This window comes from Varroa jacobsoni, unplaced genomic scaffold, assembly GCF_002532875.2.
Source record: "Varroa jacobsoni isolate VJ856 unplaced genomic scaffold, vjacob_1.0 scaffold_231, whole genome shotgun sequence".
NCBI lineage: Eukaryota > Metazoa > Arthropoda > Arachnida > Mesostigmata > Varroidae > Varroa > Varroa jacobsoni.
Genome location: NW_019213133.1, coordinates 272,969 through 300,281, shown reverse-complemented (window position 1 = coordinate 300,281; position 27,313 = coordinate 272,969). Strand labels below are relative to the sequence as shown.

General features: G+C 44.5%; 1 protein-coding gene and 1 long non-coding RNA gene across 4 annotated transcripts; one reads left to right on the top strand and one right to left on the bottom strand.

Annotated features, from left to right (window-relative positions):
- Positions 1–1,297: 1,297 nt before the first annotated feature.
- On the top strand, positions 1,298–6,503 carry LOC111273852 (uncharacterized). The gene is made up of 2 exons (XR_002688074.2): positions 1,298–1,445; positions 3,821–6,503. It is a non-coding gene; the product is annotated as an uncharacterized LOC111273852 (long non-coding RNA).
- On the bottom strand, positions 6,425–26,901 carry LOC111273847 (uncharacterized). Of its 3 annotated transcripts, none has more exons than XM_022855840.2 (10): positions 26,180–26,901; positions 23,447–23,644; positions 13,612–15,031; positions 12,103–13,406; positions 11,780–11,964; positions 11,310–11,462; positions 10,058–10,756; positions 9,589–9,739; positions 9,171–9,382; positions 6,425–8,829 (listed from the first exon to the last, which is right to left on the bottom strand). In XM_022855840.2, exons 2-10 carry the CDS (start codon positions 23,465–23,467, stop codon positions 7,821–7,823), a joined length of 5,154 nt encoding a protein of 1,717 aa, XP_022711575.1. In that variant the 5' UTR covers positions 23,468–23,644; positions 26,180–26,901; the 3' UTR covers positions 6,425–7,820. The 3 variants fall into 3 exon arrangements, with proteins under 3 accessions (XP_022711575.1, XP_022711576.1, XP_022711578.1); XM_022855841.2 differs by having other exon boundaries at positions 9,171–9,376; positions 26,180–26,900; XM_022855843.2 differs by lacking the exon at positions 11,310–11,462.
- Positions 26,902–27,313: the final 412 nt, after the last annotated feature.

Here is a 27,313-nt window from a genome sequence, read left to right as displayed (position 1 = left end):
GAACGTGTGAACACAGTATAGGATTCGTGAGCAAGAGTGAGAGGTGTAGAACATAAGAATGAGGATCGGGCACTTAAATAGCCTCACTCGTTAAGGTACTCGTCACTCTTGCATTGAAGTGGATTATTGTTGGCGACGCAGCTGCAAACGTTTAGCATTTACGTCACATATTCGACCTATGCTAATACCCAATTGTTCCCATTTTTATCGGATACCCCTTCGGAAACCGGCTTCCTCTCGACTGCACTTTAGGGTGGAGTTAGTAACGACACCGAATATATACACACGCATATGTATATATTTGTTATCAACCAGATACATGAAGAAATAGTTCTATATTTTTAACATGTTACGAAGAAACTTCAGTTCACTGGGGCTCAAGTTGGACATACGCCTCTTGGTGTCTGTAGCTCGTACAAATTGTTCATTAAACCAAAAATGTCGATTTCTTGTAGAAGTAATAAGCTCGTTTAATTATGTGTGTTTGCTGTGGACTCGCCTGCATAGTATCGTCGGTACGAGCAGTACAATTCTTGCCATACCTTTTTTTGGGAATTCCTAACTGAGGACATGAATCTCTTAGGTATTCTCCCCGCGGCCATCTTTAATTAAATTGAATCGACTGTGCACTGGCCCAGCATGCGACTTAATTGCTTTTGGGCATGATAATAATCGTCCCAAGGAGAACAGTCTTTCACGGAAACAACGCTGATATGCAGACGTCAGCAGGTATCCTGTGTGGAGATGTGATACATGCAGAGGCAAACTACAAGATCAAACTATTAGAAGCGGCCAACTTTGCGCATACTGAAAGGTGACATTGTCGCCGTCCCGCTTTTGTGTCGGGTATCAGCTTGAAGCAACGAAAACTGCCAGGGGGTCGTATTCAGTAAAAGGCTGTTGTTACGAACAGTTTTGTAGGTTGTGTCACCTCAAACGCATTCAGTAAACTGAGTTCATACTAAATTACTGCTCAATCAGCTATTTCTAACTCTAAATTGAATGCCGTTATCTAGGCCCTTTCAGTGAACTAGCTGACCTCATCATTGAACATTAATATACCTTCGGGTAGTAGATACTTATACCACAGCTTAAGCTATTCGTATTCATTTATCGATACGTCTTGCTTTCAGTGGAAAGTATCACCACCCTCCACTGCCATTCTGCCCGTGGCAGAATAGTAGAATTTGATATTTAGCAAAATCAACCCTATGCGCTGGTCCTTTCCCTTTCTCAGTTTTTCATTCTACCGGTATGAACAGAAGGGTGACGGTGCTACGATTGCATCGTGTGACGCGTTGCAGCAGTACTACATTATTAGCAAGTCAAATTTACGTAGGACCAAGAACGGTGTTCTTCGTGTCGTTGTCCGAGCGGGAACGGAAAGACGGAAGGCTGCTTCAACGAACCGTGTTTTTTTCTACGCCACTTGTCGCTACGCCTTGGTAACTTTTTCGCCTTTTTTAGCATCGTCTTCCTCCGTAGAATACCGTTCAGCGACCTCAGTGAGACGCCACTAACAACTGGGACTTTTCGTCCATTCACTAATAATCTAAGAGTAAATTTCTATGCGGTATTTTACCCAATAGCTTAAAAACAAAAGAGCTTCCGTAATGTTAGTGTTCCAAAATTTATATTCATACGTAATATGTACTATGATTTTTATGTTAGATCGTTCTGTCAATTTCTATATATGTTAGATGCCTTTGAAGTCTGTGAAAATATTTCCAAAAGGGTTGAGAAAGAAGCTATTTAAACGTTGATTCAATAGACAGCAAGTGTACGACATTTTGTATTATTGATTCAAGTCTGTTTAAATGTATACTGCTATTATGGCATACATTGAAACTGATCTTGACACGAACACATGAAATGTATTTGGATAGGGGACGGCCTGAAAATACAGGTCGGATTTACTAGTAGTTTTAGCAGAAAGAAACGATTTTACTAATATCAGTTGAAGAAAATTCGAGCTGTTCTGCACGAAAACTCATCATATACGTTGTCTTTTTTACTATTTCAAGTACGGATCATCTTGATTTCGTTGATTCTATGACTAAACCACTGACAAATAATCATATTTCGAAGTATCAAATAGCTAGAGTGTGAGCAGCTTGTTTTCAAATTTAGGCGGGAAAAGTGCTCGATCTGATTAACCACATAACTTAAGTAATATCTATAAATTTCTCAAGGTAGAAGTAAGTAGATAACAATTTGGCTGCGTAATTTTATTTTTTTAACATTCACATAAACAGGTCGCAAATTGTCTTTTAACAATATGATGTTTTTGTAGTTATTTACTGTTAACCTTGGACGGTGCGCTATTTTGTGATGGTTTCCATGAAATTTGCTGGATTGTGGACCTGTCTGCGTACATGGTATGTACGCCAAAACCTGAATCTCACTCTGGACATTTGCATGGTTTATGTGCAAAAGGGGCGACAATAGTAAAGCGAGTAGGGCCGAGGTTCTCTAATCGATGACAACCTTTCTCAAGTTCTGTCTTTAAAAGTCATACCAACCTAAACGTCAGATTAGTATATTAGACCGTCCCATACAGCCCCCAATTCGAATAACTCACTCCAATGCTGTCGCTGAGTTCCGCGGTCATCCGTCATGGTTATAACACGGCTAACCTCGAGCTAGTTGCTTGCGGCCTATTCTGAATGGTGTGCTAGGTAATCTACATTATGAGAATATATTGAGAGATAGTATGCGACAAAACTGGCCTATGTTGCCCCCCGCCGAATGTTACGAGCAGCTGGAGTTTATGTTGAGTACGGAATCTCACCTTATAGATATACGTGCAAAGTCTGGACCTTGAAATAATGGTAACAGTTCGTTACCACGAGCTTAATATTTGTGCTTAACAGGCATTTCAACGTGTAGTAAATTATTTATGGTAAGTACACTATAGATGAACAGTATCCTTAACCGCTGCATGTGTGTCAAGCGTATTTGACCGTTCAACTTTTTTGGACAACTTAAATAATGTTTACACTAGGAAAGTCCACATACGGCTATAAAATACGAAAAACATCCCTTTTTGGAAATAATGTCATAGGGTTGCGTCCTCCTCAATTCTAGGTGCTAAACTAGCTGTTATAAACAAACGTTTTCGAACTTATCGAAAATCGCCTTGCCTCTTGCTTGCATGCGGCGAGCTGGCTACTAAAATAAACCGTTGCAAGCCTTGAGGCCACGAACTCGGAAAAGGCCTTTTAGGTAGCTACTAATTAGACAAACAATCGCGTCCAGGCTGGACGCGATCAGCTAGAAACAGGCCAGACTTGTGACTGTTTACAGCTTCCGTTACGGTGGACAAAGTTACGCACTGCGATCCGTTACACAGAAAAAGCCCGTGGCAACGAAGGCACATAGCAAAAAGTATAGAATACGCACGTGTCTATTATATCTCATGCGCTGTGAACAACATTTTGGTCACGGGCGCAGTTGCTCAGAGTAAAACATATTACATACGTAGACTGATTCCTTGCTGACTTGACAGAACCATCGAAAGCGTTGTCTCGTTTTAGACTATTTATTGTCTTTTTATAATAAATATATAAAAATAAATAAATATAATAAAAAGTTGTCTTTTTATTGCTATTCAGGCATAATGATGAACGTGAGTTCCCTTATATACGTTCACTGAAAGAACTGTCAGGCATCAAGTATTAATTAATGCTTGAAGCTGAACGATGCAGCGTTCGAAATCCTTTCGTTGTCATCGACAAAATGCTTTTTCTATTACAGAATATTTAAAAACCTATGACGAGTGTTGGTAAATATTGATGATCAACAAACGTATGACGTATAGTTCCAGGTAAAACTCTGTATGTCCACATTTGAAGGAATCCTGCCGCATGTGTGATCTTGCGTTACCAAAATCATATCTGCGGTTTTATGGAGCTTTCAAGCACGAGTATCGTATCCAACCTGTTGTCGACGCTGATCGTAAATTTTGCCACATTTGACAGACAAGGCCATCGAATTTCCGGATGACGATCTTCTTTGTATTCACAGAGTATGATTCGCGCTGCTAGCTTGGAATCAGTAGCACACGTCTGGCTAACCTTATACGATAGCAGGCTTTGAGATGGTGAGCAGTGCTCAAAGCAAATGGGCCAAGTGGGACGTCTCAGGCACGCCTCATCCGAATCAGCGACAAGAACTCAGCAAATATGAGCCCTACAAACTATGTTGAAACCAATGCGAAGGATATGCCGCAGAGCGTTCACCTTTGTTTAATAGCAAACACCTGAGCAACTGCGTAGCGCATATGTAAATTATTGAGAATTCTATCATGCCAGTTGACAAAAATTAGCGTGACAGAGCTTAACATTCACACACACACACACACACAAATATGGGCGCCGGAACTATTTTTTCCAACACCCAACGTCCTTTGCACGGCATAGATGAAATAGGTTATTCATGTACGACGCAATACCGCAGGTTCGTATCTCCGTGCAATCACCGGATTCAATTAATTTGATCGAAAGCGACGGATTCAACCCAAGGAAGTCTTTGATCAACGTGGGTCATGAAGTTAGCTGACTGAATGGTACTCGGAACTTTTTTATGCACAAGGAGCTTCGAAGTTGGATTATGTACACATCTCTACTTTGTCGTTTGTCGACGCTGAAAATGCTGCAGCGTATGTTAGCCTTTAAACTAAGGTTAACATACACTTCACGATGAGTTACAGAAGGAACCTACCGTTAAATGAAATTCGATAAATACAAAGGCAAGATCCAGCAAACGTTATATTTGATTTCAAAAAGCATACCAGATTCAGCCCTTAGCGTAAACATGGTACAGGGTTAAATTCTATAACGTTGGCGTAGCTCTAAGCTCTTATCGATGTCTACTCTTACAAAGCCATGATACAGTGTGGAAATTAGATTTGTCAATAAAACAACGAATTTATTATAAATACGTTTAGCATTATACATCTTTTTTTTTTGTTTAAAGCATACTATTTTGAGACAGATCAGATGCTTTTGTATGCCGTTTTTTTGTTATGACCTCTATGAGTCTTGAAAATAAATAGTACCAATAATCTCTACTGTTGAAAAAAGGTTTTATTTATTTTCCTTCATGTTTCTGATAAATGTACAGTAGAAAATATACGGTGTTTTTTGGATTAAAAATTGCGGAACAAACTAGTAAATTCTACATGGGACGCTTTTCATTGCAAATATCTTTTCCATTCATATTAGTGAAGACATTCGGAGTTGCTTTATCAGGAGATAAACTCGACTCAGTAAGTAGTAGCTACTAGAAATATTTCGTAAAATATAACTCAGTAGACCTAAATAGGATCTTGCTTCGATCCCATCCCAGTTACAGATTCTCATACGATCCCTTGGAAATTTTTCTGTAAAGAAAGCAAACAAGTAGATGCCCGAACGTAGAGTTTTTCAAAGTCCGTAGAGGCTGCCGTCTATAAGATTGTATGCCCTTTTGTTTGGATATCGTATGGGGTTGAGGATGGCCGTCTATATGCCAGCTTAGTACATATTCATGCTCAGAGAGTTTCCTTTGACGTATTGTCGATTTTCCGTTTAAACAAACCGTAGGCCTGCGATCGCTAGCGATTGATAGAATTTGCGTGGACTAAACGAATAAAAGCATCTAATAGCGTTGGTCTTAGTCAATAATGTGAGGGATACGCCTAGAAATTTCTACGTTTTTAGCAATTCACGTTGTGGCTGGGGTATATGTTTTAGTTGTATTTTGTAATTTCACTGGAATTTTATCTACTTGACCACAACACGAAGGAAAAACGTTCGGAGAGAAGATTAATCGAAGTAGACAGCGTATCTCTACTAGAGACTACGTATTCTTAAATTTTTTTCACAAAGATGGAGTAATTTGAAATTGTTGAAAAAGCTCAAACCACACTTTTGTATGAAAGATGTAGCCCTTTCCTAATTTTCGGAGAGACCGATGAATTTGCCGGACAAGGGTAGCTTTGAGGTCTACGCGAAAGAGTCTGCGGGAACCGTAGCCCTGCCATGGCTTGATGATGACAAGACTCAAGCCTTTTCAGAGGTGACGTTCAGAGCTTCCTGCATCGGAGTGCACGCACGTTTTTTTCTTAACCAACCAGAAGCTCTGCATACGCTATTTGAGGAATCGGATGAATCACTGAGGTAGTCCAAAGGCCACGGCCTCACACAAAGTACCATCTGCTGCTTGTTATTAGCAAAACATTAAACAAGCGATACGAATAGAGAATAAAACCGAACTAATATATTTGCACAGTGAAGCAAATAGCGGATTTTCATAAAAATCGTCATTATATGATTTTTATGAACGAGTTATAGGTAATTTTGACTTTATTTCCACATTTTTACAATTAAATCTGAGCGAGACATATGCATGTACGTACGGTAAATTAAAGATTCCATTTAACTCGATATGTTTGTAACATAGTAATAACACGCTTCTTTTTATTTGTTTCAAATACAGTTGACACTGTATATGTAAGTGAACACGAATCACCATCGACTCTAATAGGGTCTCTCTCTCTTTCGCGCACAGAAAATATATAACAAAATGAAAAAATCTAGAAACTCAACTGGGCCCACCGGGGGCTACTGGAAGGTGACTGCGCACCGCTTATAAGTACTACACAACACAACTGAGGCAAATTATAGGGTAATATAAGCACTTAAGAGCCAACATTGCCTCTTATTTTTCCATACTCTTGACTGACATAATTCGTTGAGCACTCGGAATAGTTTTGGGGGTTGAGAAATATAATAGGAGCCTCATTCAATAGACAACAATGAGGCTTAGCCCATTACCCGTTCTCCGCTGTTAAGCATTACGCGTCACCTTTAATTACGGCAACAGCTCTCGAGTAGACTAGGGTATTTTACGTATTTTGACCTCACCGCATTCACTACCCGTACCTCGTCTTACATTCTAAACATATGTTAGCGTATTTACACTTCGCCAATCGCGATAACGCTTCCACAGGCGTCTACAGTTTGCTATCACATGTGCATGGAGTCTGGGCGATACACCTATTGTTTAGTCGATATAAATAAATTCGGAGATATTGGGGAAAAAAAACTGGAAAATCAATGATAAGTCGACCTGAAGTTAGTGGTGATACGATCCCTATCATATCGAGCCATGTCCATTCTAATTGCGCACATATCGTAGGTTCTTATGACTGAGTTGCCGGCAAGTTGCGACTCCGGCTGCGACAGTCAGCTAATAATAATAATAACAGTAGGTTCTTCGAACGTCAGGATCAAGTCAAATCTAGCGGGATTAAGCGTCGTAGCCTGTTATTCCCATAATGTATCCATCATTCATTCACCTGATGTATTCGAACGCCTGTGCCATGTGCTAATCATTTTAACGTCTACTATAATAATAATCTTATCGCGCTAGTTGACGCTCAGCTTAACAATACTATAGATCAACAATCATATAACATTAACTGATCAGTTCAGTAATCGCAGTAAGCAGCCTGGTAGCAGTTAAACGATAAATCGTAGGCTTCGCCGAACAAATACACGTATTTTTCAACAACAACAACGATAACAACCGAATAATGTCGTAGTAATGGTTGTACACAATCCGGAGCAACGGCTTTACATAGTTTATGAAATGTAAGGCCGTTGGAACCGGTTTTCTCTATGTGCCTAATCAACGTACAGCCACGGTCCACAATCCATAGCAGCCCGAGCAGTGACACACGTGCTGTTCTGTGCGTTCATCGTAGCGATACGTACTAAATAGCTTTACATGGTAGAAGTTTCAATAATACTTAACAACTGCTATTTGCTCTGAACTCAGGTGGAGTCGTCACTCGACGAGTCATCATCGTCGCTTGAGTCGTCGGTGTCGTCGTCGTCTCCATTTTCCTCGTCTTCATTTTTATTGCTACTGTTGTTGTTACCAGCGTCAGGATGATCTTGATTGTCGTCATTATCGTTTCGATCAGCATCACGGTTATTACTGTCGCCATTTTCATCTGCTTCGACCTCTTTGCCATCTTCGGCGTCGGCGCCCGCTTCTCCTTCGCCTTCGCCTTCGGCCTCGTCACTGTCCTCCTCATCATCTTCGTCGCTGGTATCGTCTTCATCCTCACTAGCGCCTCCTTCGGTGCTGGCGTCGTCATCCGATGAGCTACTGCTATCCTTTATCTCGATCGTAGTTTCTTTTGTTAGGCTTTCAACTGTGTCTAAGCTCGGCATTGGAATCATTGGCGGTTGAGGCGTAGCAGCTGCTGTCTCGCCCTCGTCCTCGTCAGAGGACGATTCGTCGGTAGCCGGACGTCGTTTCTTCGAATGATCACCGCTGCCGTCTGATGCCGGCGTCGCTGGGGACGCTGCTGCTCCCACCGAAATTGATGTTGGTTCAGGTTGCAGTTGCTCGTCGTCTTCGTTCTCTGACGATGTGCAATCTGCCGCACTCGAATGTCGGAGCTCGACTTCGCTCTCGGATTGAGATTCCTCATCGGCATCGCGGCTGAGCACGACTTCATCTTCGACATCCTCGCTATCCTCTGACAGCCCACGACGATCGGATCGTTCCTGGTTGCGGCGACCTCTTCGCTTGTTTGTGGCTTCTAGATGCGCTTTGTAGTCTGCCACCTGGTCAGGACCTAGCGTTTTGAGGAAGTTTGCCACTTCTTCTTTGTAGGCTTTATTCAACTCGGCCGCTTTAGCTTTATACTCAGACTTTTGCTCAATTGGAAGCGCCGTCCACTGCTTTGCCACGACGCTAATTAGGACTTTCGGCTGTTTTGTATCACGTAGGCGCTGCATTACTTCATTCGTGAATACCGAATACCCGCTCCTGGAATAATCAGTGCAATCATATAGCCATATAATGAAAGCATAAAGAACGCCAGAATGAAGTTATGTTGGTTGGAACCGATGCGATAGACAGATTTTGTGAAGGGACAAACGTGTGTTAAGCTGAATTAAATTACAAACAAAAAAAGATAGACGATTGACTTATTTGGCCATTATTTGGCTTGGATGATAACAATCAACTAGATAGCCTGGTCTCTCCACAAATCTTTTGGTTCAACAATGTTTTATTATAACATCACTAGCATCGAACGGCGTGGCTTGCTTGTATCATAATTTTACCGGTTGATGCTTCTCGTAACACATAGAAGGAGATTGACTCACATTGGGGGCCTTTTGGGTTCTCCAGGTAGGGGCTTTCGTTTGGGTATCCTTTGTGGCTTCTTGGTCCTTTCTTTCGCCTCCTGTTCCTTGTTTTTTAAGTTCTCTTTCACTCGACGCTCTTCATTGACCATCTTAGCTCGTTCACGCCACACGAGACGGTCCTCATGACCCAAATCCATGTATTGCTTTGTCAAAACACGATACAACTGGACCTCACGTAATAGAAAACGAAATAGAATATGATTTCCTTCGGTCTCACAAGTTATGTAGTATATGTCAAAGAAACAACGCAAGTCATAAACTCGGAAAGTGAAGTACCAGAAAACGTGAATGTCGGATAAATGTTGATTGGTAATTCAAGAGACACTGTTTAGCTTCTACTATCATTAGGTAGCTTATATTCATCGACAAAACTTGCCTCATGGTCCGGCTTTACAGGATAATCCTCCTTAAGGCGGGCGAATTTTTCCTTCTTGTACAGCTCCAGCGGGGTGATCTCGTCGTTGGCAAAATCTCCTTTTTCAACAGGTGGCTTCTCTATCGGTACTGGGATAGTCTGGATAGTTTTTCTGAAAATATTGTCAACAGCGTACATAGTTAGACATGATACGTGTGCACACGTGTGTGTTTAGTCAGAAACGAACACCTAGAGATCATGATAAGAGTGTATGTTAGGCCGAGACATCCGTCCAGCCAGGTTCAATGTGAAACCTTATGAAAACAAGTTCACATATCAAGGCGACAAATTAGTGATTAAAAATTATTTACAGGCAATATGTAACCACAAAAACATTCCAACTGCAGTTCGGAGCCCAGGATGTTCCGAAAAATCAAACTGTTGGCCTTTATACAGTTAAACCTAGTGATAATACACTTATAGTACTCACTTCGGCTTTTTGCTCTCGATGGGCATAGCACTCACTATGACCTTGCCATCTTTATCGAGATGGACCTTGTTATGGTTAAGATGGCCAAATTTTTCATCATGCGCCACCTTTATCGCTTTGGCCGATTCACTGAGCTGTTTTCGATGATCTTTCGTTAACAATTGCCATCGTTTCATCATTTCTGACATCATTTCTTTAAAGGTGAGATTCGATGATTCCAGATCGACCTGGCAAATTTTAGCGAATAGGGCATATCCATTATTCGGTGGTTTTTCTGCAAGTGGTGCGCTTGATGCAGCCAACTTTTCCAAAGTGGCTCTAACATGCTTAAGAATTCGATCTTCCAACGTTTTAAGATCCATAGATGGAAGCGTTTTCACTGGTTCTTGCTCCTTTGGCTCGGATTTCGTTGGAGTTTTAGGCCTGCCAACAGGAGCAGGTGCTGCTGCCGCCGCCGTTACAGCGGCCATTGCTGCGGCCAAACTTCCACTTTTGCTTGGATTGGCGTCCGGATAGTTGCGGAAGAACTTCTCCAATTTTTTCTGGTAGTCCACCATATCGAGGTCGAACTGAGTTTTGAGTAGTTGTTTTTTGGTCTCACTTAGCGTGTGCCACTTGTCCGTAATCTGTTTTGAGGCTTCAGTGTGACTAAGGTCCGGGTATCGTTCCTTAACCACCTTCAGTTTGTCCACCAGGTACCTTTAAGCAATCAATCGGATTCAGTATTTAAATTATTATCGTTAACTAACGACAAATGCAAACGTCTTTTAGACAGAATTGAAAATCGCTTACTCGCTGTTTCTCTCCTCCATCTAAAAACTATTTTTTATATATCTCTAACTATTTTTTAGTCTGTCCCATAAGACCATTCGAAATATAGGACAATACGTAAGGTGGTAATGCGGGTATTCGCGGGTACAGCGAAAAAGCAGTGGGAATCGAATAGGAAAACCGTGCGGAGCTAATGCAGCCGATTTTATACAAAAAAACTTAGCGTCAACACTTTCGACCGAAGCGTGTCATGTTGGAGGATATCGAAGCACGGCTTACACATGCCGTTGGAATATACAGAGGTATTGTATGAGCCCTGTGCAGCAAAGGTTTCTAAGCGAAATTCATTTTTCTCGACCAAAAGATGGGCTTCTGGTGGAGGACCCCAAAATATGCACAAGGATGCAGGGGTACACGAGACGTGCTAAGCAGGTTGGAAAGGAAAGGGCAGATTCAAGAAATAGCCCATACGCGGCCTTACGTCTCTGGTGCAGCTGGCAAAGGCAGATTAATGGTAATGACCCCACTAGCATCAGGCGCAGACGACACGGTTGCTGCGGTAGAAGACGAGACGCTGGCCGCCACTGTTGAAGTAGGCGTACGTCGGCGCCCGTTCCTCATGTTCCACAGCTGCCTAAAACGTAATATTATCACTAGCGCACTAAACAGATGTAGGGTTTTTGTCCTTTCAATACATTTCATTGTAGTCAAGTGAATTTATTATAATTTCCATCACTGCCGTGAAATTGAATTATTCTACATTTATCCACTCTAGAAAATGTTTTTAATCAATTTCATGTACTTTGCTTTAAATACCTTAATCATTTTAATAAATACCTTAATCACACAAAACATTAAAACAACATTATGTGATATTGATTGGCGTAGGTCGGGCTTCGCGGTTATCTAGGGGATTCTCAAGTTCTGAGTTCATTAGCGTGTGCTTCTTACCTTATGTAAGGTGTTAACGGCTTCTTTGGCAACTCCGGATGTTTGGCCGGCTTTCGTGGCTCACGCTCTCTACTTGGGCCGCCTGGGGCAACGGTTAAAACTCCAGGGGCCGATGTCTTGATTAACTCCTGTGTGTCTGCCAGTAGTTCGGACAACGTACGGAACTGGCGTACCTTTCGACTCAACTAATAGAACATTAATGTACATGCCGTTTGAGATCGTATTTAAACAGTTCGCTTCATATTGAAACTAACAGCCAGTGGACGTAAATGATATAGCTACAAAAGACAACTCAACTCTATTGTTGTTGTTTATAAACATACCTCGCTCCATTTCGTACGGCAGTCCGCAGGTGAGTACTTTGCGAAGGCGATTTGGCTCCAGTCGAGGCGGCCCTCCATTTTTCCAAATTGCATGTGATCTGGTCCAGGTATTGCTCGTTTCATACGTTCCGTGAGGACCATTAAATCTAAGGAAGTCCAATCTTGAGTCCCTATGCCAGTTGTTGCAGCTGGAGACGCCAAGGTTTGAACAGGCAACAGTGGGGGTGAAATTATAGTAGAAGCGACTGTTGTAGAGGCTGGTACAACAGACGCTGACGGCTGCAAACACTTCTTCTTGATTTCCAACATGGCAGCCTGTTCCATTTTACGCTTGAGTTCCTGAAGTACTTTTGTTTCGTCAACCTTTTTCGCATCTGCAATCTGTTGCTGTTGTTTGAATTTCTTTTGTTGCTGCTGAAGTTGTTGCTGCTGTTGCGCAGCCTGTTGCTGCAAGAGTTGTTGTGCTTGCTGCTGCAACAGCAGCTGTACCTGCTGTTGCTGATGAAGAGCCTGCTGTTGCTTCTGCTGGAGCGCTTTCTCACTAGCGGTCTGCGAAACGAGGCCATTTTTGAAGAGATCACTGAGGGTGAGCCCGTTCAAAGGTTCTTTCATTTTGTGCAAAATAGCGCTTTGCAGCATAGCCGCCATGGCTAGTGCTGTGTCGAAGTTGCCTGCATTAGCTACCCCAGGCAGCGAGGATCCTTTTGCGGATAGTTGTGGTGGTAGCGGCGGCGGCGGCGGCGCTGCTGCTGCTGGAAGGGTTGTTGGGGGGGCGAGCCGGCGCTGTTTGTTCTCAGCGATGTACTTTGTCGTGCCAGGAGGTAACTTAAAGAAGCCAGCCCCATTTGGCTGCTTCAACTGTGCGTTATTGATCTCCATAGGGGAGGGCAGCTTTTTGAAAAACATATTGGCGTCGGGACCTTGCTGAACTTTCGGAGTTGACGCCGACACGGGGACAGCAGGCAGTGTTGCTTTTGGTGGAGCTGGGGGTAATGCAACAGGGGCAGGTGGTTGTGGGGCTACGGCCGGTGCTGAAATGGGTTGAATTGTAAGGCCACTTGTAGGTGATTTGCTCTTTTCGGTAATTGGTATAATATTAGTTCCGAGTGTCTTAAGCAGTTTCTGAAGATCAGGTGACGACGACACTGACGTCTGAAACGCGGGTTGGGGCGTTGGGGCTAAAGGGGTGATCGTCAAACCGGGTATACTTGGTGGAAGCACAGGACTGGGAGTCGACGCTCGGGGACTAGGGACGTCTAATTTCGGCACTTTCGCTGGTCTCATTGTTGAGGACGTAGGCTCATCTGAAAATCCATCCGCATGAGAATATCACATGAAGAGTGCCCTGCTGATCAGTACGTCTTTTTGCCTATATACAGCCGTAATCGGCCCTGTTCGATTGTTCTATGAATAGATTGAAATGCCAGTATATTACATATACATATATTTTTTTTTTATATACAGTTCATTGGAAACAAATTGGTATCTCATTACTGAATTATTACTCACTGTATTTTTCCTTGATAGGTTCGACTTTAATTTCTGAGAACGGAACCGTGCTAGATGGTGACGCCGTCTTGGCTTCTTGCCAGGTCTTCTCTTTGGCCTCTTTCTCGTTGGTGGACTCCCATTGTCGCTCATCTTCACGCCGCCGTTCGCGAAGCTCCTCTTTCTCCTTTCGACGCTGTTGTTCACGTTGCAGTATGGCGACTAGTTCCTCCGTGTGGACAGCTTCCTCGCGCGTAATATGTTTCGCCTTGTCTGCAACATCACATCGTCTTTCGCCAAGTTTCTCTTGGAGTCGCTCGTCATCACTTTGAGCCGACGTTCGTCCGTTAACACGATCTGTCTTTATCGAGTCCTCATTTTCAACATAACTGCCCCCACTACTGTCACTCGTAGCACGGCTAGCTACAATTATAGGTGGTATTATGCTTGTTCCTCCTGTTGCTGCCGGCGGCGTCGTCACCTCCTTTTCTCGACGCCGTTCCTTGCCGCGGTCCCGGTATTCCTTATTGTTATCCCTTTCTCTTTCACCCTTGTCGCCGCCTCCACTTGGTGCCACACCTGATTTGCTACTTTTCTCACGGTTTTCTTTGCGCTCGACGCGATCTCTACTTCGGTCACGATCTCGGTCCCTCTCACGGGTCCGTTCCCTCTCCCGATCCCGATGATAATCTCCCCCTCCTCCTCCACATTCTCCTCCTGCTCCTCCTCCTCCTCCCCCTACTTTTCGCTCCTTTTCACAGCGAGTCTCTCGGTTTCTGTCCCGCTGTTGTCTGTCGCGGTCCCTATCGCGATTCTTGTCACGATCGCTGCCGATATCCTTGAGGCTTTTGTCCCTATCGCCTCGATCACGACTCCTTTCTTCGCGTCGGTGACTGTTCCGATGACTACAGTCTTCCTGCCGGCCGCCGGCCGGTCGATCCGCGTCTCTGGATGGTCGACTGCCTGCAAACGACAACTCCACTGAGGCTTGTTGCTGCTGCTGCTGCTGTTGCTGCTGTTGTTGTTGTTGTTGTTGTGGTTGCTGTTGGCTTTGACTAGAAACGCTCTTGTTGTCCTTGTCACCCCGAACCGGGGCGGATGCTGACGTCGACGGAGATGACAACTGTAATGATGATCGGTCGTCCTTTTTCGGCGTGCGGTAACCCGATCCTGAACTGTCCGAACTTCGGTGCGACTTGTGCTTCGGTGACCTCATAACAGTATCACCGCTACCGAGGACGTCCTCAAAACTGAGATTTCCGTTTCCGTTCGATGTCTGCGTTGGCGAAGCGGCTGAAATCTTCGGTATTTTGAAGAGCTGCCCTGGATGTAGCGATGGTTTCTGAGCGCCGTTTGATGTCGTTGATGAAGTTGAGCTTCCATTCGGAGACGAATTAGTAGGCGTCGCCTGACCGTTTGTTTGGTTGGCGAACGCCGCAGGCTGTAATCAACAATAACAAGAGACACCGGTACTAGATATTTCTTATGAGATAGTAGATACCTCCTTAGGCTACAATGTTCTGAATTAGAAACAATTTAGATCAAGTAGATGGCCTGCAACAAGACGAGGTTTTCGCACAACGTAAGTCACTAGAACCACCGAACCTCGCTCGAAGAACGAGATAACATCTATTCGACGCCACTTGAAAAGTTATTGTAGAGAGAGAGCAACTCACTCGTAAGACGGCACAATTATCGCAAAAGTAATATTTGATATGGTAAAAGCTCTACTTGGAAATCCAATTTAGACTACAAAAATACGTACGGGACCGCATGTTCGCACTATACCTATCTCGACGACCGACTTGCAAAGTTTTTTTGACAATCCGAATAAATAAAATTACTTGTATCTTGTCGAAATTACTATAGAATCTAACATTTCGACCCACCTGGATCTTTTAGCGCTGGCTTACCTTGTAAAGCTAAACGTTCACTTTCGCCGATCGAGACCGATAAAATTTAAGGATTACTTTCATATTAAATCAACACAGGCCGCTGACTACACGTAGCAAGGCTCTAGTTACCTAGCATAGGGCGCTGTCTGCTTTGAGAGGTAACATATGATTTTCCATCATACATTGTTCTCTTATTCGATATAGATAGTCCTCGACGCCCTATACCTGAGCGAGGTAGCTTAGAATCTTATTTTTAAAGAAAGTGCTGAGCAGCAACTCAGGGTCTTAACGTATTGCGCTGCGCTGAAACAGTGACTTGAAGAATTATCATATTAGATCAGGCTTCAGGTAGATGTTGTAGATTTGTAACAAGCAACGCACCAATATTTTACGAAAATCTTTCGATACACGGTTTTCCTAGCGTAGGCAAAGCTGCCAAAGGCAAAACTTCCTGTTATGATTGCTGTCGACCTGCACGAGATATCCGCTAAAGTATGTATGGCCTGGGTAACATAAACAACACATGTGGCAGTCAAGACAATATTCTTGATAAAGGTGACGTCGCTGATTGTCCTAACGTTGATATTTACCTTTTTCAACATTCAAAAAATCCTAAAACCTATCTAGGTTTGTCGCATATGTCTTGTGTGATCGTACCACTTTTATTCGGACTTCAGCAATCTTCAGAAACAAGACGCGCTATGGTTAAAACAATTTAGTCAGCGGGTATGTTAACAGCAATTAATTTTGCATTGAAAACTAAGAACCCAAAGTGCCTCACGAGTTTAGGTCAACACCTTTTGAGAGACGTGTAAGTCGTGCACATTCGCCATTGTAATTGCGGCCAACAGACATCCCGTATGTCTTTAGCCAGTCTGATTTCAATTGTTTTTGTTGGCAACAGTGTCACGAACGACGCCAGTTAGCAAGTTTTTCTATCGCGGCCTATGTCTGGCGGGGCGATCATTAACCAAGCCGGTTTATAGAAAGAAATACTTTCGTTTTTTTTTTTCTATTTCTCCATCGTTGTTTTCAAGTCTTTTTATAGAACAGCCATAGCTTTACAGGCCGCCTGGCCACTGTTTACGGATCGCAATACAGCTTTAGCCAACAGCTCTCGTTCGTTGCTGGCTTTTCCAGTGAGTTTTTGTTACTCCTGGCAAGGCCACGCTACGACAATCAATGCTAGCTCGCACAACAGCACGCAGATTGAAGTTGTTCTTTAAATGCATCTGCAAGAATCGGGCTACCGATGCAGTTGTCCCAACAATAAAAAGGCACAGCAAACGCCCCCAGTTGCCCTCCCCTGTCGTATTCAACCCCCCACCCATTACTCTACAGGCGTGTAAGTCTGTATAATATGTTAATAACACGTACGACTCATTTCACTGTAGCTTTCGCCACGGCAGGCGCATTGCAGCAAGATGTCTTCGTACGTCACTCAGCACTTCGTAACCGCTCAATCCAACGTGTACACATATATGGCGAGTGCCCTTGGTGTGCATGCAACCTTATAAGTGGCAAGCGTTCGTGTCCGTCCTTCTTGACGTTCTTCGTGATTTGTGATCGCTTTCTTTAGAAGTGCGTTCGCCTATATCAGAGAGTAGACACACAGCAGTTCAAGCAGCTGCTCGATCACCTGTGTGGTTAGCTTAAGAGAGATGCGAGATATTTCACTCGCCCAGCGCCGTTCGGTCCAATGACTGGATCGGAGCTTCTTGACAAGTGCTTCATGTGTATGTATTTAGTTGCTTGACTCTTTGAGCGATTCGTAGCTGGTGTTGTATCTATCTTTACGTTTTCTTTTCTTCCCATACTATCAACGGGCGTGGTGGCGCTCGTAGCTTGCAGAAGCGACATTAGCAAGCCCTGGCGGTTGCCTCTCGCAACTTAGCCACAGCGCACTTGAGTGGAGCGAACCAATACCGAACACACACATATAGATAAACATCGTGACTGAAACTTATCCTTGTCTGTAGCGATGGTATAGAAGCGGTGCGGCATCAGCAACGCTGAGGATTCCGTTAGATCTGCTGCTGATCTTGTATTTATGGCCAATTTTCGATGCTGCCCGTAGTCAACACTCAATAACGGCGGACAGGCTATACTAAGCTAGAGCGGCGTTGTTATTTTTGCCGTTGTTCTTTGGCTAATCAGGCCGCAGCGTCGTGTGCGCCTGGAACCCATGAGCAAACAGGCGAACGAACGTCAAGAAACGAATCAGGCGAGCGGAAAAGCTTGTCTCTGCTTCGGTAGCGGGCAGTAACCAGCCAGCCAACTTGCTGTCGTTATGCAGTGAACGTTGGGACATACCACGATCGCAGCGCAGACATGGTAAGAGTAAGTCCCAAATGAATGGACAGGCGCTCGCCGCACACGCACACGGCAAACTTCTATACTTACGCACAGACGGACGCGGCTGTACCGGCAGTAGATCGTAGCGACGCTAGCGACAATACGGCGCAACAGCAGCCACAACGAAAAGATGATGCACTATTTTTGGACAGTATCTCAAAGCCAGCTTAAATGGATTGGTGTTGCTTCATCAGCGTGTACGGAAAGGGCCAGTGCTCTCTCGCGATTACTGTATCGGCCGTGGCAATACGGCAACGGCACCATCTACAGGCGCGACGACGTGCCTATCTACATATGGCCGACTCGTTTGTTACCGACTTGTACGAACGAAGCATAGGCCAGCCCGGCGCAGGCGGCAGCTTGATGGTAATAGTGACGGTAGCGACGGTAATCTTCGAAGAACTGAAGCCAGACGGAGCAGGGAAACAAGCAACGATCTTTCGGATGCACACGCTTTAGTCGTTGGCGTCATCGTCGTTTTGAACGCATCGACAAGCCACGCTATGACTCTGGCTGCTCGAGGCGTAACCGCTGCTGGGCAACGGTAATTTCAACGGTAAGCAGCACTTAGTCGCAACGCGAATTCTGCCCGTACGAAACCGGAATCTAGGCTTCAGCATAGACAACGTCAGTTCGTGTAGCAATGCCACTTCGACGAGTACTTCGGAGGTAGGCAGCGCAGGCGTGATAAACAATTGTTGAAGCACTAACTGCGTAAAACTGACGTCAACGGTTTGGATAACACAACCCGCTTGGTCAACAAAATTGAGTCGATACACGAGGCCGAACCAGGCTATGCTAGTAGTCCACAACTTTATTACATGACCGAGTTCGAATGGCTTCAGATTCAGAAAAAAAAAGTTTTAAAAACCCTAGTAAAAAAAAAAGTTTCGGTTGTCTCTTCATACTAAAACTTAATTGTTTTCAACTTTGCCGCTGCGGGCACAATCAAAACCCCTAACAGGTGCTGCCGTTCTTACCTTCGCATGATAGCGACAAAATTCATCGGGAATAGTCATAAATCGACAATGACGTTCGACGTATCGTATAGACTTAACAACGAAATCGAAAGAATACATTTAATAGACAGCGCTTTTGATACGGCGTTTGTATTGTAACTAAAACGCAAGCCATAATAGTCATTAATAATACATTGCTTTTTATGTATATATATATATATATATATGTATATATATATATATGTATATATATATATATATATATATACATGTATATATATACATAGCTCTTCCTACTTGGGCTGGATTGAGCACGGGTCTTATTCGCTGCTTGGCCCATCGTATTATCTAGACAAATAATCATAAATGCTAGAAAAATTAGTAACCGTATACGTACAACCATAATATCGTTTATAGTACTATTTGTGTCAGTGCTGTTTAATCGAAAATAATAACATAGCAAAATTATTATTATTACTTATAATAGAAATCTACGTTAAGCGACGAAAGTAAAGTTGCTGGCGCGGTCTGGCATAGAAGAAGGCCAAAGCCTATCGGGACTGGGTTGGCCTTTAATTTTTCTCGCTCGCGGATCACTAGTGTTTGACAATTCCTTTTAAATATATTCAGCGAAAGTTTTTTAAGAAAATATCTTCTCATGATATGCAATAAACATGCGAGTGTTCAACCCATGGACGAACATTTCCAGCTCGTATAGGCACTAACTTTGTCTTCCGAAATACAGATTACTTAGAGCATTGCAAATTGAAACATCGGAAGACCTTGCATATGAGATAATTGCAGCGAGCCTAGTCAAGCAGGATTTTATAAAACAGCTTCTAAAATCCTACTTAGCCGTGTTGGAGCAGTCCTTGTTTGTTTCAGAATAAGTCCCTTATGGACGTAAATATCGAAGTAATTGCTTGTGACGGTAACCACCGACCCAGACAAAGTAAAATCATTATTTCGGCCATTCTTAAAATGAATCTAGCTGCAGGCAGCTCTTAGTGCACCAGCGAGGCGTTTGAAAAATAGCTTTAGTTTCCTGACCATTAATTGCTAAATTTCGAGGACCATCATATCTTAGACAATAGATATGATAGTCATATGCGCCTATGAGTTTACGATATGTTAAAATCAAATGAGCAATAGGCGATTGAAGACGCCAAAAGACTCGTCTGCAGAGACGAGATAGTGCCTAGGCCCCATTAAGAGCTACTTGTAGTCAAACAAGCATCTTCATTATGAAGTCCATAAACGCAGCTCACTCCTTCAACTACGTGTTGTACTCACTCACATAATCGAATGCAGTGGATCAATACCAACGATTGTGTTAAATCGAATGCTGGCTTATAATTGGGGGCAGTAATTTGACGAACGTCTACAGTATCGTAGTCTTAATCGTAGGGATCAATTTAGAAGTACCGCCGTTACCTTTATCGCCGCAGCTAGTTCCTTTTGGAAGGCTCTGTGCCGTTCGAATCGCTTCGGGCAGAGTTCGATCGGATTTGCGGCACATGGTGCATTCCTTAATAATTAATCGAGAACCGAAAGAAATAGGTGGTTGGGTCAAGACCACAGACGATTTCCTACTTTTCTCCAGGTGTGGGACGAAACGAATAGATTCGTTCGGTATATACTTGCCAGTTGTGTTTTTCTTTTTGTTCTTCCTTGCGAAAATGTGTTTCTAGAGCAAGGTATTAATCTTAGATGGATTGCACGTAGCTGACACTTAACCTACGTCATGAAATTTTTATGTAGCTGGCTGTCTTCGCTGAACCTGAACGTCGGTGCTGGCTTTTACCGTGGCGCCCTACAACTATTAGAGCCAACCGCGTTGGCAATATATCTACATACGTACGAGCCGTACGTAACTTACTTCAAGCATTCCTGGTTTGCCTAGAACGTCGACCTGACGTCGCCAGAAGATATCAGATATTCTACAGCGGTTTTTCTGTGATCTACACAAGACTTTTAACAAGCGAAACCGGCTCAGCAGGACAACTTCAATTAGCCGATACAGCACTATGAGTCAGACGTATCATTGGTCCACACGTCGGTCTTCTTCATTATCCGTGTCGATAACAACAACTACTACTACTACTAAAACAACACCCGTATTCTGTTTCCCTCTTTCTCTCCGTCTGTCTCTCTAATTTGTCTACAAAGCGCCTATATGCCAAACTTGACGCGGTTGCAGCAGACGACGGCTTACATATCTCAGTTCTATGGAAGGGTGCCACGGTTTGCGCTGCTGCCGCTGGCTCAACACGTCTAGCCGCGTTCGTCCAGAATTCGCTTTTGCCTACGAGCCGGCACGGCGGGGCCACCATTACGAACTAGAGAGAACACCGGCGTCATGTCGGGAACAGTACAGCGTTCAAGGGTGGCCATCCGTATGCGAGTATATGATGCCAATTCGTCCTCCCTGGTCTAACACGTATTGAACATGTGGTGATGAACAACCACCCATCTATACGATTGTTATATAGAGGTGATGCCAATAGTGGTGATTTGATGCTAATATGAAAGAGTGCCCGTTCACAAACAACAAACAAGGCTATGTGATCTGTGATATCGCGTTCCTTTAAACAGACGGCCGGCCAGCCAGCCAGCCAGACACAGCGACGTCTGCCTGTGGGCATCGACGCAGAGCTGCGCGTGAGAGCTCAGCAGCAGCTCAGTCCGAATCGAAAGAGTCTAAAAGAAGGAATAAAGGATATTATGGCTGGTCGGCACGAGAGAAGCTTGCGAACATAGCTTTTTGTGAGTTGGCAAATAGCCTCGGATAGATGCTCAGACGCTTCGTCTCATTCAGACTTGATTTCACGTTAAATTAACGGAAAGTGTTTACCTAAAGCGGAAACACACGATCGGTGTTGCCATCGTCGCATTAGAACGTAGACAATGTCTAAATTTCTGTTAGTTAAACTTTTCTGAAAGCGAAAATAGAAGTCAACATGAACAGTTTCTGTGTAATGTCGACAAAGATAACGACGATGAATATAAGTGGCAGTTTTCACACTGGCTCATATTTATTGCGTGTGTAGAGGTTGTATAGTAGCTGAGAATAAGACGAGGAACGAAGCAATTACCCTTTTACCTCTGTCTGTTAATGCACCAGTATAATACGCGATCCGTGTTTTTCAAAAATTCGCTGCTTTCTTATCGATTCACTTAAATCGATAGCAAAAACAGCTATCGCATACAATTTACTTGTTCGTTGGTAGGGCATGAGCCGTTGACCAGGAGCGCCCGACCCCGTGCGCTCTACGATACATACACAGATATAGGACAAGGTGTTCGTCTGAAGCAATTCAGGTCTAATCATTTGGTCGGATCATGCACTCGGTTTCACTGATCGTTCAAATGATACGAATCAGATAAAACCTCACCTACATATATATGTGTAAGTAGGTAGGTTAAGATGTATATTTATCAACGGGTAGCGATCAGCCAGCAGCTCATAATCTACAGAGTAGGACATCAAACAGGTTAATTCGATTATAACTTCTCGCGATCAAGCGCAGATCGATTACGAGATACGACAAGCGATATCGGTTTGATCGTTCCACGTCTAAGGCCCAAGACCGGCTAACTGGGCGGTTAGCCGGCCTGGTTGAGTTAGTTGCTTTGACCCGCTGCTGTTGCCACCTCCTCATCCTCCGTAGGGTTCAAATAAGGCCAATTTCAAAGGGCCACGAGTGAATGGTAAATTAGGCATGAAGCGTCGCCAATAGCCGCAGCTGACGCTACCCAAAGTCCCGGCCTGAGGTAGTACTATTGGCTATAGTCATACACACGCCTCGAAGCAGGATGCGTTTGTACAATGATAGCTATATAGGAAAGAAGATATGCATGGGTACAGTTAACTGCAAGTAGGAACGACTATGATCTACACGTGACTCGGGTAGATGGTTGCTTAAGCGGACAGCCTTCGCATCGTTTAAAAAATTCGAGAGTTCCGAGTAGCGACAAGTCTAGATTTGCGGGGGAACAGAACAGAAATGAGGGCCGTTTTGCCGGTCACAAAAACCGAATTCGTATTCGAAGCTATCTTTTCCTATTTCTAACAATCGCTGGACAACTGATCTAGTGACCTCCGATATCTTTCTTGTTTCATTTACCTATGCTTGTTTATAAGGAAGATATTTTAAATCGCATGTTTCTCGTTTTGCTTTTGATGTTCATCTGCCACAGTTATTGGTCACAGGAGAATCGTTAGATTCATGTAATTTTCCCTCGAAATCTCGCTGTTGTACGGGGGCGCTAACCGTTTGCGATAATGTCGGAAGTCTGGCAACCAGCGACAAGCGCAATGTATAAGCTTTTCTACTTTCCAAACCATCAGATGGGGCACACACGCCCACACGTATAGTAATTAACTTTTGCTCGGAGTCATTCTTTAGGTAGCCGATCGATAACAACGTTGTTTCAACAACTAACTTCGCCATATCGTTTTTGTCGTAGTGAAACGTGTCGCATACTGGTAGTTTTTTTTGCATGATGGTCGTATCGATTCACTTTAAATTCATCCAATCTGAACTCCGAATGGGATGTAATACGTTACCTAAGCTAGATCGTTCTATTCTAAATAGTAAATATAAATAATCGTCTAGTAAGAGTGTATTGCAACACAGTACTTACCATATGACGAACTTTAGCCATGGTGTTGAGACAGCAATGTAATTTTGTCAGGCTGTTATCTGTAACGTATATATATATATATGGCGCGGTTATGTGGGATCTTCGCTATCGGGCACGCCGGTAAAATCTGCGAATTTCGACTAGTGTTGTAGTTACAGTCACTGTAGCAATGCTGCTTCTCCCGGATGCTTTGGGGGTCTGAAATCGTGAGATGAGACGATGGTGGTTAAGATGACATGTGTATAAGGTCGAGCTTTATTTGGACAACCTTAGGAGACACTGAACATGTATCCATTGTTTGCACCACCTATAGCGTCCGTCACTGATAAGTCACACTGCAATAATAACACTGATGATAGCGGCGATAATTATGACGACGGATGCACAACGGAGATTCACTGCAGACCAAGCAAAGTCCTGGAAAGTGACGCTGGTTCCATCGCTACTCCCGCGATTTCTATTGCTTTAGCTACAGACCTTAATCTGTGGGGTACGCAGTGCAGGACCACTTCAGCCACCTGGAGCGAGAAACGCGTACTTACAAGTACTCATGCGGGGCATGTCCGGAAAGCTTGAAGGTGAACCGTTTACCAACGGCTAACGCACAGACACATCACCCGCACTAGGTATATTTCATAGGTAAAACGTATGCGAAAAAATGTTGCGTACACCTCCGTGTATAGGAACCTACCAGTACACACGGGACAGACTCTATCACCCTGATGGACTCTGTGGCGGACACTGCGGCATCGGACCTGAACGTCGGCTCGCAGCATTGCCAAAGTGTTCCAACATATAGCGGGCGTGTAGATGTCCCGTTGAGCTCTGTCTAGACTATCCCGAATCGTTGTACCTGCAGCTGTACCTGCAGCTGGCGCGAAGTGTTACCGTGCGGTGGTAACGATCGAACGGCGATAGTGTTGTTGTTACCGTGATACAACCACCGCTGGTCGCAGTGAAGTTGCAGCGGAGCTTCAGCAACAACGGCAGCCCGATGGAGCGGGGTCGACTGTAGGAGCAATGCTGGCTGGCAGCAGGATAGCAGCAAGCGAATTGCACAATAACGACGAACCCCAGACATTTGAATACACACACACGAAAACATAGACAGACAGACAGACAGACAGACAGACAGACACAGGGTAAAGTTACACACAGCCGAATCGTTATTACCACTCTAACGGCATTATCTGAGGGACAGAGGCATCGGTCTGGTATATGGTCGTAATAGGTAGCGAATTTTAGCTAAGTCGTTCGTGGCAGCGTGAACTGTACACGCGAGCACAGATAGCAATATCAGTGGCAACGATAGTACAGATCGTAGTAATGACGGAAGGTGGTGCTATGATAAACGCTGCTATTCAGTCTCATTAGAGCTGACGACAACAAGAACATGAACGGCCACATGGTTTTTGTGCTGCTGACGCGGCCAGCCGTGTCGATGTTGATGGCAGCAACAGCAGCTGCCGGCGCCGCTGCCTTCGTATAAACTATTGCTGATCGCAAGGTCTAACTGATAGACGGCGCGCACGGCGCAGAGCACGTATCTCACGCACACAGGCCACAGGCTTTGGAACACACACACATACACACCCAAATACAACTGTTGCTGTCACGGACAGAACATAACGGCAGGACGTATTGTGCATCGTGCTGCTGACACTGGACTCCAGTATACTCCGCTGTATCCATGTGGCAGCATCGCAATGTGGGACGTGATCTTACAAGAAAACGGAACGGCCGCTGCTGTCGTCGCCGAACAGACGCTCGTCGATCTGCTACGAAAACCCCAGTATCGACGCTGACCCAAAGGTCCTGAATACGCGACTGCTGGCGTCGTTGCCAGTGCTCTTAGTCCTGACATCGTCCATTTCGCGTGAACTCCCTGACCTTTTTGCCTGGTTCTTCCTAGTCGCGTTGAGTGCAACGTTAGTTGGTCCGACGGACTAATAAACGGTGCTGTTGACTATGGCGTCTGTGTGACTGGACGTTAAATAGGGCTGGGCACTGCACGGTCACCATGAGTCGCACGCGGATCAAATCGTCCCAAGTAAACACAGGGAACAACTAGAAGGAGGTAGCTCATTAGATCGATCCATTAACTCAACGAGTGTATAGCGGAACATTGAGATGGCCGATGATGACAAGGGTGACGGCGATGGCGATCATGATGGTAATAAGTAGATAAGAATGAATAAACGTTAGTGTGGTCAGGTGACAAAAAGATTAGTGTCATGATGAAAATTCATGGCTTGTAAGGTGAAGCCATATACAAGACAGCTGCCTTTTCGGAAGGATCGAAAAAAAAAAATAGGCAGAACTAGTGCGGACATATTGTAATGACAATGGTACATAGGTCGTTGAACCATCTGTACAGCAGTTTATACCAGAGATCAGTGAACATTTTCGATTAGCTCAGAACCAGCACTACTGTAAGCCTCTCTAAAACCTAACAATTAAGCGTCGTTGAGCCAGTGGCAATAGAGAATCAATCAATGTTGAAAATGTGCGATTACACTTGCCGTCAACAAAAGGGACGAACAGAGAAGGCAAACGCCACGACGATAGACACGGCACACCGAAGCTCTGGAGCATGTGGCTCTGAAGCGGGACCAGCAGGAACGCGTTAAATCCGCTGAGAATCTTAGCTGAGTTCAAGGATTATCGTAATGAGGGTGTCGTAAATAATGGCAATAATAATTATAATAGTTAGCTAGTAGTAAAAGTACTCACCAGCTAGAGAGTGACATTGAGCTTTCTACTGCATGCCGCAGAGGCAGCATCCGTGGCGCTGGCGACTCCATAGGTGTTACCTAGGTAGACGGAAACATGTTGGTGAGATTACGACTCCGTTCCATACGCGAAGAGATGGACGGACTACAGCCAGGAGCAGGCGGCGCGCTGCTAAACTCGCCTTACCCAAAACGTTACTGCAAAATAAACTGACGGGTCCAGCAGTGCACTCGACGTAGCGCACTTATCGCAGTTGTTCTAGTACCCAGCACTAGTACTAGCTGCTGCTGTCTTTGTTATATTATCGTAGTAATCCAGTGGTTATTAATCAGCCAGAACGGACCTATTAATATCCAGTCGCCATCTAGTCGACACGGTATCACTGACTAGTCTAGGCTATTATTGGTAGCAAGTACTCCGTAAGTTCTATCGGCACAGCACCCCTCCATGTTCACCGCGACGACAACAATCACTACCATATGCTTACTTGTGCTGCTGCTGCTGCTGCTGTTGCTGCGGCAAGAGCAGTTGATTGTGTCGTTGCTGTTTTTGTTGTTGTTAACGCTGATGGTGGCAGCGTTGTGGCCGACGTTGAATAGAGGGGCGATCGTCTAGTAGCGGTAGTGACGCTATCGGTACGCCGCTAGTGCTGCCGCCGCCGGCGTTGCTACTGCTGGCTTCTAGATGGAACGGATCGAGCAGTCTGCCTTCTTCCCAGCCTCCCTCCCAGCTGCCCTCCTTTCTGCAACAATGATAGCAGCTGCTAGAAGTATGACAAGCACGACGGCTACGATGAGTTTGGTTAGTGGCGTTCCCGTCCGACTGGCGGCGGTAGTGGTCGCGACGCAGGAGAACGCTGGCAGCATCGCCATAGACCAACACTAGTAGCAGCATCAGCAGGAGCGGCAAGTGCTGCTGCTGCTGCTGCTGTTCCAACGAGAACACTCGGCGTTGGCCAGCCGCCTGGCTGGCTGTCGACGCCAGGAGAAAGGTTCGGCTAGCGGCAGCGATGGTGGCGGCATTAACAGCATCAAATGGCAAGCAAGAGAAAGGATTTGTCGGTCTCCCTGTTGCTTCTGCTGTTGATGCTGTTGTTTGCGGTAGCGGTGTCTGATCGAGGAGGACGCCCTCCAG